Source organism: Montipora capricornis, chromosome 14, assembly GCF_036669925.1.
Source record: "Montipora capricornis isolate CH-2021 chromosome 14, ASM3666992v2, whole genome shotgun sequence".
Classification (NCBI taxonomy): domain Eukaryota; kingdom Metazoa; phylum Cnidaria; class Anthozoa; order Scleractinia; family Acroporidae; genus Montipora; species Montipora capricornis.
This window is the reverse complement of record NC_090896.1, coordinates 29,239,667-29,256,453: the sequence shown is the minus strand read 5'-3', so window position 1 is coordinate 29,256,453 and position 16,787 is coordinate 29,239,667. Positions and strand designations below refer to the sequence as shown.

General features: G+C 38.9%; 1 protein-coding gene across 2 annotated transcripts in view; it reads left to right on the top strand.

Annotated features, from left to right (window-relative positions):
• LOC138032090 (stress-activated protein kinase JNK-like) overlaps positions 1–16,427 on the top strand; it is a 22,862-nt gene extending 6,435 nt beyond the window's left edge. The window contains exons 5-14 of one of the 2 annotated variants that reach the window (XM_068879674.1): positions 374–403; positions 2,752–2,799; positions 4,589–4,778; positions 5,682–5,758; positions 6,610–6,706; positions 7,735–7,859; positions 9,673–9,736; positions 10,442–10,552; positions 12,266–12,344; positions 13,754–14,664. In XM_068879674.1, the coding sequence (XP_068735775.1) occupies positions 374–403; positions 2,752–2,799; positions 4,589–4,778; positions 5,682–5,758; positions 6,610–6,706; positions 7,735–7,859; positions 9,673–9,736; positions 10,442–10,552; positions 12,266–12,344; positions 13,754–13,787 (855 nt within the window). In that variant the 3' untranslated portion in view covers positions 13,788–14,664. Of the gene's footprint in view, positions 1–373; positions 404–2,751; positions 2,800–4,588; positions 4,779–5,681; positions 5,759–6,609; positions 6,707–7,734; positions 7,860–9,672; positions 9,737–10,441; positions 10,553–12,265; positions 12,345–13,753 lie in introns of both variants that reach the window. The other variant, XM_068879675.1, reaches the window with a different exon arrangement.
• Positions 16,428–16,787: the final 360 nt, after the last annotated feature.

Sequence of the window (16,787 nt, the reverse complement as noted above, 5' to 3'; positions counted from 1 at the left end):
AATGAGGGGTTGACTTATACATGGGTTAATACTATAAAATGTTTCAAATGTTCCGAGTATTTCCATATCATTTACGTTTAAGTGCGAATGCTACATTGTACATTATCATGAAAATGCAATACACAAACAATCTTAACTCGCAGGAGATTTGAATTGGGTACAACAAATAATATGAAATCTGTGTAATCGTTTTGTTGTGGATTGAGAATGCTGTGTCAGCAATTATTGTTGGCACTGATTCTCTACTTCTGGGCTATAAGATGTCATTCTGCTTTCTGGTGATATTGGCCTTACAAACTGCTAGGAGGTACACTTCTAATAATTATAACACATTAACACATGTTAACCGTATGGCCTTTTTTCCATCTTACAGCACCTTCATGATGCAGGCATCATTCATAGGGTAAGACCATTTAACTAAAAACTTAAAGGAAAATATTATTGTTTTCAACACAATGCAAAGCCCCAGAATTTAGCTTGTCATTTCTTGTCTCTCGTCTTTTTGTTCATGCCATCAAATAAGGGACATTTGAATGGTTTTGTCTGTGTTGTTTTATCATTAATTTTGCATGCGCCTTGTTATACAATAAATATGATTCTTAGTCAATGCAGGAAAAAGCCAAAATACTGGAAAATGTTGCAATAGTGGGAAAAAAATCCCTTATTGAAAGGTTTAACATAATGTAATTATAATGTGTCTGGACATTATTTGCTTGTTTCTCGTATACATGTACATGTACATGTATTGTTCTTCACCCGAATGGGGCTTGTGGAAATACTATGCAACTCAAAAAACATCTGCCCTATTTTATGTCAAACCATTCAGTAAGGTGTATGTATCAACATGAGGTCCAATGGCAGTGCTTGACTTTCAGGAAAAAAGCTATGGGCCAGCTGGTCTCTGTAAGTTTTCGGATTTGGTTGCCAGCTCAAGTATTTTATTTGCTAAAAATTTCGACCCTTTAGGCCTTATTCATTTCGACAAATGGCGGGTCTAAAACAAAGGTCACATTCCACAGGTCACGCGTTGCAGGTCATTGTTTTTCCTTTTTGAAAGTAATCCAAAACCCTCAATTTGGCTAACCGTAGGCCTACTGTATATGCTAAAAACCAACCTTAGGCCCAGGGTTAGCCAAATTGAGGGTTAGGGTTACTTTCCAACAATGGCCTACAACAAGTGACCTGTGGAATGTGATCTGTGTTTTAATTAGCCCCGATGGAAAGGTAAACTGCAAGCGAGGTCGAGCTGAAAATCAGAGCGGGTAAAGCGGTCTTGACAGCCAGAGATGGGCAAAAATAGTTGCAAATTTTAAATGTTGGGTACTTTGACTTGAAAATAAATAATTGGACAAAAAGTTAATGTACATCAATCATAATATTGCTAACGAACTGGATTGTGACTGAGTCGACCATTCGCATTTTAAATACACTCTTGATCCTTGGAAATGCTTTTAATTTGCAAACCCTTCTCTTAACGTGCAAAGAGACTCGATTGGTGCGAAGATATTTACTTGAAAAACTTGTGAGCCTTTGCTCTTATGCTAATGCTAATTAAAGAACACTAGATCTCCGCATTAATTTATTCACTGTGCCTTGAGAATGATGTCATGATGATGCCAAAACGCCAGCTATTAAGTTTTTTATTTGGTTGTTTCAATTTTTGACATAAGTGACAGTGGCACATTAAAAAAAAAATGTATGAACACGATTCATTATGAACAACAATTTCATTTCTTTCTCATTATTTCTGAGTAAACATGTGGCGAGGCATACTGGTATGCGGTCATTGCATTTAGCTGGTTTACGTATTTTAGAGTTTTAAAGGCTTTTTCTTTATTCAACATCCATTATGAACACTTTCCAAATAAAATTAATCTTGGATGTCACTTCTGGAATGAAGTTAAATGAAAAATGTAGATTTCAAAGGATATGTAAATACCATTTTCAAAGGCTACGTACGTACATGAAGCGTGAAGTATAGACCACTGTTGGACATTCATTGCACTCTTTCGGTGAATAAGAAAATTAAAGTGTATAATAAAAATATCTTAGTGACCAGGCTGGTGAAAAGTTAGTTGCCAGTGAATAAAATCCAGTTGCACTGGTGACCTCAGTGATCGTAACATTGAGCACTGCTGGGGTGTCCTGGTGGGAGGGGGGGGGGGGGGGAGGGATTGCCATTTACAAAAGAATGAAGCCATTGCCATCTCAAAGTAATATTGTTGATCATGTTTAGGGAAGTTCTTGTTGTCATTCTCAAATTGAATCTAAACCATAGGTTTGAACGAATCTGTTTTTAATAATCATCACCTGTCAGTACTGTACTGAAACCACTGACCATCTGTGCTGGTTAAAAGCACCTATAGATTCTTTGGCTAATTCAGGCTAGGCAATGTGCAAGATTATCACTGAATTGTTTCAAGTTTTTTAATATTTTTCAGCTGTTAGAGAAATTTCTGAGGCCATTGAAACATTGCTTGAAATAATTAGTGAACAAAATTAATAGTGTTTTTTTTTGGTTTGCCATTGTGTGGTGCGAGTGTCGTCAGATTTTAGTCTCTTACCTGTACCATGCCACGGACTAAGCTTCTACCAAGGGGTAGGGGTTGGGGAGAGGCAATGCTTTGAGTGCAAGCCCCACCGTATACACCGTACGGCTTGTGAGAACTTCATCTATATGTACCTTACCCACAAGTTAACCCAGCTATCATTGCACAATAATTTTTATTAGCTTTCACTGTATGTTTGCAGGACCTAAAGCCAAGTAATATTGTAGTGAAGTCGGACTGTTCATTAAAGGTATGAATTCCAAGACAAGCACTTATTTTTTTATGACTTAATTTGTTTGCTAAAGGTACATAATATACGGCGCGTATACACCAATAATTATGTTGTAATGACCATTGTGTGGATTGGGATCGTCAACATCTTCATCATCAGTGTTGGAAGGCAATCTGAGCTGATGTTATTGTTTACATTTTTGTTTCATTAAGATACAAGTTTGCTTACAAAAGACTCAAGCCTTTCAGCTTTGATAACGATTCAGTTATTAACCATCACAAACTGATAAATTCTTGGGTGGCAAAGGCACTAATGGTCCCATATATTCTTTATATAATTTCAAATTTCCATAGCATCATTGCACTGACAGAGATGATCTGGTATAATCAGGAGATAGCTCATTTTGTAGTTCACTTTCAATATCCAGTACTTCATTCTTGGCTTACTGATTAGATGATAGCCTTGATGGCATAATGAAGCAAAAAGTAATGTATTATGGTCGTTTTAACGACCAACACTTCCAACATCATCTTTTTTACTGTCATCATCATCATGCTTGCTTGCATCAAGATTTTTTATTACATGTAAGTGTACCTGCAAGGTTGCTGTACCACCTTCTCCCCATAAAAATACTGTGGAAGGACTGCTGTGCAGGTCCACAGTTAGATAATGAGAGCATTCCCACTATTTAAAGTACTACCTTGGGTCCAGTCAAGGCTGCTGCCTAAGAAAATTTTAAAGCGGCCCTCAGAGCTAAACGCTGAGAACATAGGAGCCCAACATATGAAGTGAAAGGTGTTGCTGTAAAAAAAATTAAGGCGCCCAGAGCTATTCTTTGGGAGCCCCAGGCTACCGGGCTCCTGTTAGGCAACAGCCTTGCCAGTTCTTAAAAGTCCCGAAAAGCCGTTTGTGCAAAAGTTCTGTCAACTGCCTGTTAGGGAAATCTCTTGACATATTTTCAAGGTAACAAAGAGCAAAATGACCGTGAAGTTTGACGACTTAAATCCTCTCCGTTCTTGAGATACAAAGGGAATTGTGACACCCGAATATAACCGATAATTACTTTCGAGACTTTCGAGAAACAGGCCACTGACAAGGTGTTTAGTGTCATTGCGTACTGGTTGTTCAGACTTTTAGTACACTGGAGCCCGTTTCTTGAAAGTCCTGATAACTTTTTGGCTCTGTAAAGCCATTTGTAAAACTGTCAGCTGCCATTTTTAAAAAGCTGGTCTTTTAGTATGTTTTCTGGATAACAAAAAGCAAAACAATTGCGAAGTTTGAAAGGTTTCCGTGATATGCCTTGCTGGCCACATCTTATGTAGGTGTCAATTGGAATGCAGCAGTGTGCTCCCAAGCTGTCAGCTATTACATTTGTTTTGTCGAGCTTGTAGTGAAAGGAATACTTTTAGGTCTACTTCAGTACTTGAAAAAAAAAAAAAAAAAACCTGTTGACATGACACGAGTGTTAAAGGGAGTTTTAATTGAGTGTCTCTAACCTCGCATATTTTTTCTTGCTGAGATAAACAATTATTTTATTTACCCGTAGCAAGAATATTCTTCCAGTGTCACTTTGAAATTCCAATTATTTTAGAGTTCAGCAAAATTTAACAAAATCAGAGGTGTTTTTTTTCCCATGGCCTATTTTGTGGAATAAAATTTAGAGGTTAGGGGCACTTACAGGGTTACACCTCGATGATAAGGCTTAACCAGGAAGAAACAAGGAAATCTTCCTTCAGTTGTCTCGGAAGCCCACCCATGCATAGGTCTTGAGATACTGAATTTGAAAATGTTTCATTTTTGGTAACAGATACTCGACTTTGGCCTTGCGCGCACAGCGGGTGCTGCATTCATGATGACTCCTTACGTTGTGACACGGTATTACAGAGCACCAGAGGTTATCCTTGGTATGGGCTACAGTGAGAATGTTGATGTTTGGTCGATTGGCTGTATACTTGGGGAGATGATCCGGGGCAGTGTTATGTTTCCTGGCACTGATCGTATCCTTTCTCACAATTTTTAAGCTACCATAACTTTTCAGTTTTTAGATTCAGTCAGTCTGTGAGAAAATTTCTTGGTACATGTAAATCGCAGTGCAGATGGCTCCAGCTACACTACAGCTCAAAGTTGTTGACTGAGGTGAAGGTAGATAGGGGCAGATATTTAATGATCCGTGATGAGCCTAGGTAAATCAGTAATATACATGAGGATAATAATAATGATAATAATAATAATAACAATAACAATAACAATAACAATAACAATAATAATAATAATAATAATAATAATAATAATAATAGTAATAGTAATAGTAATAATAATTTTGGTATATACCACTCTAACTGGATCACTTGTGTATCATGAGTATTTTAGCCGAAACGATATCATTGTGGAAAATACCACTTAAAGTAAAGTAACCATATTTAAGGTCAATAAGTCGTAACAGTAATTCAACTGACAAGCCTGAGGTAGACCGTGCACTCATTTTGCTCCCCCCTCTTTCCATCACTGCTCCGTTTTAAGGGTATTTAAAGCTACTTAGGCTACACTGAAAGGAAAGAAGTCGAAACAAGGATGTGAGATCCGGGAATCGAACTCGGGACCTCTTTCACCAAGGCCATGCACTAACCGACTGTGCCATCCTTGCTTCTTGCACATTGCCGATCACTTCAAGTTCACCAATCGGAACATGTAACAATGACCATTTGATTATGCAGTACTGTACAATTATACAAAATGTGCTATTAATAACAACTGTAGCTTCCGTTTGTAGCTACTGAGAGATAAATATCTTTTTAAAACAGGGTATAACCCTAATTGCAAAGTGTTGTTCTTTTGAGCCGTGAACTCAATTCGTATTTCTGTTTGATGCAATGTTCTCTTTCCTTAACCGGTATCTCAAGACATTGATCAATGGAACAAAGTGACTGAGCTTCTTGGTACACCGTCTGAATCGTTCCTCAATCAGCTTCAACCATCGGTGAGTGATAGATTTAACTGTGTTGTTTCAACCAGATTTAGTTGCCGAAAGTATTTGACAATATTATTCCGCGATCATGCCTTGGATGAGATGATAGATAACCCACGTGGCACGTAGATCCACGTAGCGCCATGTCATATCCAACAAGCACGAGTGGAATAATTGTTTAATTAAAACGCCCACAAATTATGGATAAATCGTCCCTACTGTATTTTGTAATTTTAAACAAAAAAACAGGTGCGTGCAGTTACTGATATTTGTAGAGCATGGTACATGTATAACAGCTCTTGTTATATACCTAGACTTTCACTCAACGAAACAAGCACTGTGATTGGTTGATTCTTGGTCACGTGCCCCTGGTCAAATTCAAATCTATCCCGACCGGGATACAATGGGCCCTTTGCAAGATAGTGATCACATGGTACAAATCCGCCACACTGGGACGCAAATTGCGCACTGGGACATCTAAAACAAAGCTAGTTAATCTAAATTTGCATTGTTTTAGATGTCCCAGTGTGCAATTTGCGCCCCAGTATGGCGGATTTGTACCATGTGATCACTATCTTGCAAAGGGCCCATTCCGCAGTTGTTGCCCGCATCGGATGTTTTGCTTCCATTGTTGACAGACATTGTATAAACCGCGGACTGTCGCTGAGAAATTTCCAGCCTCATAATTTTTGTCCCTGTCTATTAATAAGAGTTAACCAAATGTGCAATAACGAAGAGGTCTAATTAACAACTTGAAACCACCAGAAATGGAAATGATAAATAAATAAATAAATAAATAAATAAAAATAAATAAATATATAAATAAATAAATTAATTAATAAATAAATCAACAATTTTTTCAGGTAAGAATGTATTGTTCCAGTCGACCGAAGCAGCCGGGGTTCAACTTTGAGGCACTGTTCCCAGATGAATATTTTCCACCGGGAAACAAGCAAAAAGGTAATGGGCTTAAGATACCTTGATTATTGTTGGAAATCCTTGGTATTTTTGCAACTTCGAAATCCAGGCAAACTCCATTGGAATTGCTGCAAAACTGGATGTTTGTGTTCGTGAATTAGCCTGCTCGCAGGCGGTAGATGTTGTTGTAGCCACGAAACACGTATCAGACGCCATATTGGAAGCGCATGGGATAGATGGGGACCGAGATTCTTTCGCGCCACTTGAAGCCGTCGTTGCCATGGGATTGCATACTGCAATTTACAGTCAAAACACCTCAAACGTTCCCCTTATGAGCGGATTAATAAGTTGATTATTGCAAATTTGATTTCAGGAATCATTTCAATAACCTGGTCGTCGGATGAATAATGCAAAATTCAAATCAAGGCTCAGTTCAAAACTCGAATTTTGATTGGATTATTGCTCGCTTCCGGTGCCAGACTGCCGTGCGAATTTGCCAGATGTATCAATTTGCATAATCTGCCAAGGTCGTAACAATCATGATTTGCCTTTCTTTTTAAATCCATTTCTTTGTCCAATTTTTGGAATTCGAAAACATAGTGTCTCAAGTTTTAGGATACTGGTAAGATTACAGAAAGGTAATGTTGCTAGAGTGAAATGACCGTTGTGTGTCAGATTATGACAGATTATGCAAATCAGTAAACCTGTGAAATTCTCACGTCGGCCTGGCACCGGAAGCCAGCAATATTCGAATCAAAATCCAAGTTTTGAACTGAGGCTTGATTTGAATTTTGCATTGTTCATCCGACGAGCAGATTATTGAAATGATTACTGAAATCAAATTTGCAATAACGAACTCAATAATTCGCTTGTCAGAGGAACGCTAGAGTAGTTTTAACTGTAAGAACTGCCAACAAGTCGGGCAACTTATCCTGTTAGAGAACCCGTTGCGAGTTGAAGGAGAATTAAGTCCCCTCTGGTTTCTCTATAGATTGCTATAAACTTTCTCCAACTTGAAATTGTGCTTTAGTTCAAACTGTTCTATTTTGTTTTTGTATTTTCTTTGCTAGCTGAGGAATGTCGGGATCTTCTTTCCAAAATGCTGGTGGTAGATCGGTCTAAACGGATTTCGGTGATAGAAGCTTTACATCATCCCTACGTACATGTGTGGTACGAGAGAAGTGAAGTGGAGTCTGTGAGTACTAGACGATAATTGTAAAAAATTAATTGTTTTCAGTTCGGCCTGGCCCCAGTTGTTCAAACGATGGACAGCGCTATCCGCTGAATAAAACACTATCCAGTGGATAAGTCATTGTGACTGAAACCAATAGGAGATTTCACTGTTTATAAACAAAACTTTCGTTGTTCAAATTTTGCTAACCACAAAACAAAAGAACCCATTGTTTCGACAGCCAATAGATCTCTGGTTGGCACATTAATGACTATAGGTGACGTAACGGTGAGTATCGCTATAGCTGGTCCTTATTCGCTTGTACATTTTGTTTTCACAATAGGCCTTATTCACGATAGCCGCCATGTTGGTTTTCAAATTGTCATGCAAATTAGCCATGTGTTATGCTGTGGGGCAAGCATTGGAAAAAAGGCAAATTGCGGAAAATCAGCTTGTCGAAATATTGAAATAACATTTCTAAAAGTACGTTTTAGAATTTAGAATTAAGTCCCTTTTATAATAATTTTATATCTTTGATTCCCTTTGACATTTTGACTTTCTACTTCGTTATCTCCTTATTTTTCACTAAAAAAACATCGTGTGTAGCTAATTTGCATGATAATAGCAAATCCAACATGGCGACCATCGTGAATAAGGTCTATTCAGATTACATGACGGTATTCAGGAGATCTGGTCCTTTGTTTGTTTAATGAACAAGACAAAGGATCAAATCTCCAAATTATTATCACATGATCTGAATTGGGAAAACAAAATGTACAAGCGACTAAGGTCTATTGCGCTAGTCGTTGATTCGAGAAACGGGCCCCTGGTTATTGTAGCCAGCCAACATACAGGCGCGGGAGAAGATTTGCAAGCTAGCAGAAATAAGAAAAACTGTAGTTTAAAATTTTGCGTCATTACCATGGGTTTATCGTATTCAAATGAACACTCCAAGAAAAACGTGTACTGTATAACTAGCAATCTGTAAAAATTGGAGTCCAAAATACCAGATAGTCATCTTTGCGCAGTTTTGATGGAAAAAGTGAAGTTTTTAAAGAAATGTTGTTTTGCTACCAAACGATTTGCAATGTTTTGATGGCCAATATTTTGCTTAGTTGAGTTAATTTAATTGTTTTAAGTCAATTTGCGTATAGCAAGACGCCCTCCAGAAGCGAATGCATGTAAACAATGTCGTATGAGAAGGTTGCAATGACGTCATAGAGGACGGATTCATGTAAACAGTGACAACATAGAAGATTACCCTATTTTAGATGGACTATACGTGTACGGCTCGGAGTATTTATCGTACCCCATTATACAGTGGAAACAAGGTTCTTCGTGTGAACTAAAATGGTGATAAGGGTTCACAATATAACTGAACTATGATTGACGTAGTTGATACACAATGACCTGAATAAGTAAATTGAAATTAATGTCTTAAGCTGCCGCTCAACGATATTTGAAAAAAAAAATCGTTATGATGATCGCTGGCGATTTTCGAACCTAGTCTCTTAGGTTTTGGCCGCGTGCCAGAGGTTACCCAAATAGGCTAGTTTCGAATTGTGCAGGAACAAAAGAACAGAGTCGAGGTTCAGGGGAATAATTTGCATTTTCCTTTGTTTTGAACAATACAATATGCTAATTATTCCCCTGAACCTCGACACTGTTCTTTCGTTGCTGCACAACTCGAAACTAGCCTATTTAAGAGCAAAAATCTTCTTAAAATCCAATAGAGGTCTATTTTCTCGCTAGCGGCACAGCTTTGTTGGGATGTGTACTTCCCTTGTTACCACAGTCGCTCGACCTGAGTCTCAAAAATATCCTTCTTTCCTGTTAGGCTGTTCCCAGCAAATATGACCATTCGGTAGATGAGAAGGATCACACTGTTGAAGAGTGGAAACGTAAGTTGCCATTCCATGTTGTGAACGTTACTTAAGCAGTAACGAAAGGAAGGCCTTAAGGAAGACCACAGTAACACTCGATTATTACTCGTCCAAAAGAGTTGCGCCCGAAGACGAGAGCACTGGCTATACACCCACTCAATTCCTTTTAACTTTCGACTACGGGAGTGCGGGACTGCGGGCGGAAAAGTTGTACACCCCCTGAACCCACTTAGCTTTCGAGTGCGGAACCAACAGATTTATTCCGTGAAAAAAGTGGCCGGGTATTCTAGAATCGTTCCCTCAGATGTCATGGTTTAAATCCTGTCTTAAGCTGGATTATTCAGGGGTTCCTTTCGTTACTGCTCGAGTATCGTCAAAACTACAGTGATCGAAAATTCGTGACTCGCTACTGTGTGCAGTTCAAGTATGTATTTCATTTATGTAGCCCCATCATATGACCCATTTAACTGTGCGGAGATCTGGGTACAAGAACGGCCTTGTTACGTGAGATTGCGTCTCGCGAAAAGCCCACTGAGTCGTTGTTCATTAATGTATATCCTTTGTTTATTGGCTCGAGGCGGATACGACACGGTGAAATTTAGTGCTGGTCATACCGCACAACACTTCTCATTGAATTGGCCAATGAAAGTGCGCATAAGGTCTGTAAGCTGATTTCAAATTTGTGAAGTTGAAACTCCCATGTGTGTGTGTGTTTCATGCCAGGTACAATTTATCAGGAGGTCCTGTCTTATAACAGTATGAACGAAATTCCATCTCCAGTAGAGGGAAATGGAGAAATCAATCAGTCTTCTTCAAGTTCAAGTATTTCCTCAGGTAGGTTTTATTTTGCTCTCCTACAGCACAATTTTTATTATCGCTTAACCTCTTGAACTGTCCTCGAAGATGACGTGCCGTCACGGTAGCCACATTTGCCCTTTTAGACAGAAAAACACGGCGGACAGTTTTATTTCCGAAACTTGTCTTAAAGGGAATTGAGCTCTTTACTAAGGACGGAAACGTTTTCATTAGTTTTGATGAAATCCAAAAAAAGCCACGAATCAAGTGAGGAAGACATTCAGCAGCGTACGTCCAGGTTGGATCCTCCGCAGTCAGGTGCGGCACATTGTGGCAAACGCATAAAAAACAACTTGAGGGTCAAACAAGAGAAGAAAACCGGTCGTTCCATGCCCCTTGCTTATTTTTCGTTTGTAGTGATAAGTACTAGTCTCGTTGTTTATGCCTAAGCACTTGTTCGAGAATGGTTAGTTATTAGTGGCCGTCGAGGGTGACATTTTAGAGCGGTTTTCAATTGAGTGTCGAAAATATTTAGCGATTTGCTTTGGTTTTGTATTACTTTACTCAGTGATTGGTTCAAAGTTCTCGCACCACATTTTCACCCAATCAGAAGTGAAACCAAAGCCAATCGTGGCTCGCGCGTGCACATTTTCCCGCGCTTTGTGTCGGGCTGCGTGTAATTACTTTGACAGTTGATTGGTTTACTGGATTGTCTCCATCCTCTTTGATTGGACAAAGCAATTACTTTGGTTTTACGACACTTGATTGAAACTCGCTCTAGATTCATGTGACATCTTTACTTCGTCAGTTTAATTCGACGTTATGTATTTGTCATAAAGTGCCCCACCTGACTGTGGTGGATCCATTCTAGTCACAATCGTACATCCAGTAGCAAACACCGAACTCGTTCGACCCATAAAAGCATCGGCTTCCCTTTTAAATTGTGTAAAAACGAATTGTAGTTACCCAAACTCGGCTTTAAATTTGCACTTACTAAAATACTCAACACGACCAACCAAAACAAAGACCTTTATAACGCTGTAGCCTAAACTTAGATTTATAAAAGGCTCTAAATATTGTACTTGCTTTCAGTTAAACTCAATCATAGTAAACAAGTAAGTAAAACACAACCCCCCCCTTTCTGTTCTAGTTAGTTTCGTTTTTGTTGACGCGTGGACGTGCGGCTGCCTCGTTAAACTCTCTGCTTACGAGCCAGAAGGCCAAGAAGGCCGGCACTTATCTCCGGTTTCATTAGCATGAAGCGACTAGGAGTATTTCTACTCCTCCCTGGATGGGATGCTAGTCTATCGCCTCCTTACTTATACATATTTGAATCAGAAATCAACAGTAAGCCATTTGATCAAATGATAAAAAGTTGATGTTAGTTAAAGGCTTTGGCGTAATTTGAATGGTGTCGAAGTGTTGGAAATGGATAAAGACAAAACATTTTGTTACTACCGTCCAGTAATCATTTTTGATGAATCGTGGGTACCTTAGCAACGGTAGTTCCAGTCTCCCTTGGAGCAAACATCCCGGCAAATTAGCTTCATTTACACCATTTTGAACTGCCACTTCCCAAAATCTACTTGTGTCGGTTAACCAATCAGAATGGTTTATTCTGTTTTCTAAGAATTTAGACTAGAGTAAATGTTAATTTTAACAAGGTAAAACAAAAATAAAAGTAAAAAACGCACCCACCAAGTGGCAAAAACGGGTCAGTTTTCGGTTGTAAGACATGTGTAAACTCTTTAGGGTTAGAAAGTGGCAAAAAGAAAACAAAACGAAAAAAGCGGGACACGCAGGCTGGAACTGGCGGAACTTTAGGTTCAAGGTTAGTGAGATTTTTAAATAAGGACAGTCAAGTTTCTTCAACTACTGCTTTATTTATAGAGGAAGGAACAGTGTTATCCTTGTTGACTTTAACAGCAGTAAACTGGTACATAATCTCGCTTACCTGTGTTCCAAATTTCGTGATAAACTTTAAATTTAATCATAAAATTCGTATAATGACAACTTTAACAAGAGAAACATATAAACCAATGGGAAAACACGTACCTCATGCCTCAGTCAGCTATTAAATTTAAATAATTTCAATAAACATTAATTCGCGACCGTTAATCAAAACAAAAGTCATTCGTTGTTGTTCGCTGCTGAGTGGACAATTGCACATCTTCCCAAGTTACAAGAATTTGTGTAACCAACACACATCCAGATTTTTTTTCGTCGTATGCACATGTTGTCTCCTCCACCTTCTTCATTAACTTCATTGCCTAACTTCTTCCCCCCCCCCCTTTCCTGAAAACAAAACACGCCTTTGAGTTCCATGGTATCCAAAGGCTTTCTCCCTCGGCTGAGGTAGTTTGAGGAAAGGTTACGTTTATACAAACGTTGGCCGTGTAGCACTTATATTTTAAACAGAGTTAACTGAATAGAGTGTAATGTGAAGTGCTAGATTTCGATCCCATATGAACCATGTGAGCGTTAGCCCTACAGATGGAAATGGGCCCACACAAGGACAGAGAAAAACTCTGACCAGGGTGGGAATTGAACCCACGACCTTCGGGTTAGATCTCCGCCGCTCTATTCCCACCCTGGTCAGAGTTTTTCTCTGTCCTTGTGTGGGCCCATTTCTATCTGTAGGGCTAACGCTCACATGGTTCATATGGGATTGAAATCTAGCACTTCACATTACACTCTATTCAGTTAACTGAGGTAGTTTGAGTCTAGCTGAACGTGAAGTCGCTGACGTTCGAGCTTGTTGCCGTCAACACGACGCAACGAGCCGTTGTCATCTTCACCTTTCATTTTTCGGAAAGTTTTTGGCAGCAGGGACATAATCCCTCTTTGAGGCAATGACAAAAGGCGAAATCCCCAAGCTCGATTCCACCGCTCACTCGAATTCGGGTATCGTCCCCGAGAAGAGACGGCTAGACGCGTGAGCGATAGATTGTCTGCGAGGTAAATTCAATATTTAATTTATGCAAAGTTAATGATAGATAGAACTTTATTTTTACAGGGTAATGTTTAAACTGAATAGCTTCTGGGGTGGTGCACAAATGAAATCAAATCAAATTAATACATATCAAATCATATTGGTTTTTGAGGAGAGGGGAAAACCGCTTGCTCGTTTACCGAAACAGCTGATGGTAATCGAGCCTAAAAGTTCCCTTGAGTTGCCGGGTTTTTCAATTCATTAGGGACGCATTTTACTTACCTTCGTTGTGTTTTGTTTTGCTTTAGACTCCGACAGATGATACGTGGTGACGAGTTTTAAGCCAAGCAACTGGATACAGCAGCGATTCAGTCGTGAACAATTTAGCTGAAATTCTTAAGTTGAGACTACACAGTGTCATGAGACTCCAAACCTACCACTCAATGGTGATCAATTCATATAGAAATATCAAGGAAATTATTTCAAGGCGAGACTAATAAGACTCAGCGGCTACGTACAAGTATGGCTACGAGAGGAGTTACTAAATGCGGGCTTCAGTGTTGAGTTATTTTATTGGTGTTTTTTTTCGGTGTTGAAGTCTGTCGTGTGGTGTTCCTCTCTTCAGCGTATCTTGCGCGGGGTAACAAGATACTGTTGGATTCAATGGACAATTAAGCGAAAGTACCGAAAACCAATAAAACATTAATCCGATTGATCTAAATATACATCCTAAACGCGAAAATGTTGACTTGTATTTAACATAGTCATGTGGTTGTCTTCCCCGAGGACGCGCGACGCGTGGAAAACTTGCCCGCTCTCGCGTGTTTCTCGCACGTTTGGTTAGGTAAACGCGACAGTTCTAGGTATGTTTTCAATTGCGACCTTAGTTATTTCCATTTAGATGGTAACTACGCCCTTGAAGTATGTGATTGTAGAAAGTGTAAGTGTGCTCTGCGTATCAAGCGAAAAGCCCCAAAGAGATTTTCCTCATTAATTGTGGCTGTGCGAAAATAAAGGCAGAGCGAAAAATAGGAGACGAATCGCGAGATGGGATATATTTTAATTTTGAAGCAGCGAGCCTATTTTTTTCATATTATAGCATTAAATTTTTTTTGTTGGTGCAGTGAAGATACTTTATTTCGTATTGCATTTTATCCCAGCTTTCGAGAAAAAAAATTAAAAAGTGAATAAAGCGCCAAAATGGACTAGTGATCACAAACACCTTTCATGGTAGTAGTTGATTTGTGTTTAGCTTGGCTGGTGTGTTCATTTGGAAGAAAACTTCTGCCTCGTCATTTATGTCTTGCTTGTTTGTCTCCTTAACTGGGCTTGAACAGAACTTTTCGCAGACATGCGACTGAAGACTCGCTACAAAAAGAGCGATGGCTTAGAAACATTTAGATTGGTGTGGATCATTCTATCTACCGAGGCTTATTGCGTGCTCAGTGAAAATTTGTGCAAGAGCAATCAATTTTGTCATATTTTACAGGATAATTAACTTCTTTCGAATACATCTCTTCATTTACCAGGGTTAGCGTTTACTGTCGTCTTCGCTCACAGCGAGAATGTAATATCTCGACAACTTCAGTTCTGACAGCTTAGCGGGACATGCAGTACAGTAAACACCGCATATAAGAACACTTTTTTCAGGTTTAAGGCTGATCGTGTTCTTATTTGAGGGGTGCTTCGTGAGAAATTAGCCTGAAAGTGTTCTTAAAATGTTCTTAAAATTGGTTTCAGAAATACTTCAAGTTATATATTACTAGACGTTACTGTTTTGTAGTAGATTTTATAGTTTGTAATGGTCCTGAAAACCATAGTACTTTGATATAAGTTACTTTGTATTGTTTCGTCATCCTAATACCCTTTCCCATTGTATTAAGAACATGTTATATTTATCAGGCTGAATTTGTTCTTATTTATATGTTGCTTTATTGGCCAAATCTCAGCCTGATGTTCTTAATCCACTTGTTCTTGTATGCGAGTGTTTACTGAAGTAGTCTACTGAATCTATAAATGAATCTCGCACGAGTCTCTTGCAGCTTTGTGTTGGAAATCGGAACTTAGGCCCGTTTTAAACGTGGCATTTTACACGTGTCGAATCTAATGTAAATGAGAAAAATATATTGTTTTCGCTCATTACTCGGGCTCCGTAGGGGCTCGAGTTATAAAAGACGTTAGATTTCAGTTTTTTTTTTCCTGTGCAGCAAAATGCACAATAGAAAAACGTGACCGTGTTTGATTGGGCAATGCACAATAGAAAGCACGTGGCGGTGTTTTGATTGGATAATGCACAATAGAAGCCACGTGGCGCTGTTTACTTTGGTTATTTAAAGCAAACTACGTAATCCAAGATCGCGAAGAGCTTTGTGATGCGTTGTTTGGATTACTGAAGATCGGCATTGCGTTGGCTTAATCGATTTCTTCTTGGGGCGCTCAAAGCAAGAATATACTCGAATGTAACTGAAATGGACGCAACTATTGAAAGTCAGTGATACAAGTCAAAACACTAATTCTTTAATAAGCAGCGGGTACCTTATTGAGAACTACTCTAAAGATGACAGCGACAAAGAAAATAACTCCACAAACAAATGGACGTTATATTGGAATCTTCTGAAGACAAAGTAAAAACATTTGCACAGCGAACAAATGGCCTCACGCTGGTACCATTTTCACCGCGAACAAATAGCTCAGTGTACCATTGACTACGGAGATAAGTTTTTTGTCTATTACGTTTTTTTCTTTTTCATTGTGAAACAGTTTGTTTCTTGTAATGGTCTAGCTTATATCCTTTGTTCAAATAGCCTTATTAGCGATCGTGTTCACTGCAATCTTGTGTGGTAGTTCTGTTCTAGTTTCACAAGATGATGTCATCAGTGGAAAATGTGATCAGCTCTTTAGAAAATAACTGTGATGTAGTTTGAAAGGCTGTACAGTTATTTGATTCTCAATGATAATAAAGACTTCATTCCGAAGGAGAAATACAGGTCTCGATAAGCAAAAGTTGTTTACTTTTGTTTTGATTTGCGTGAGCATCGACATAGACGTGCCCGAGAACCAAGCAGAATTACAGAGAAAAGGCTGAGACGTCTATTTTATAACAGCAGAAAAAGGAGGAAACTTGCAGGAACGTATTTGGGTAACAACGTACCGAGGTCATCCACATTTCATCGTATTACTAGCAAGGGAGATCACTTCCTCGTAAACACAACAAAAATATCTACCTCAGGTATGCGTTTAAATCTAAGCACGTGGTACAGTGTATGTACCACTTTTCCAAACAGCGTGGATGAAAAGGTAAATGCAAAATGAAACTTAAATTTATGCAGAAATCAGGAATAC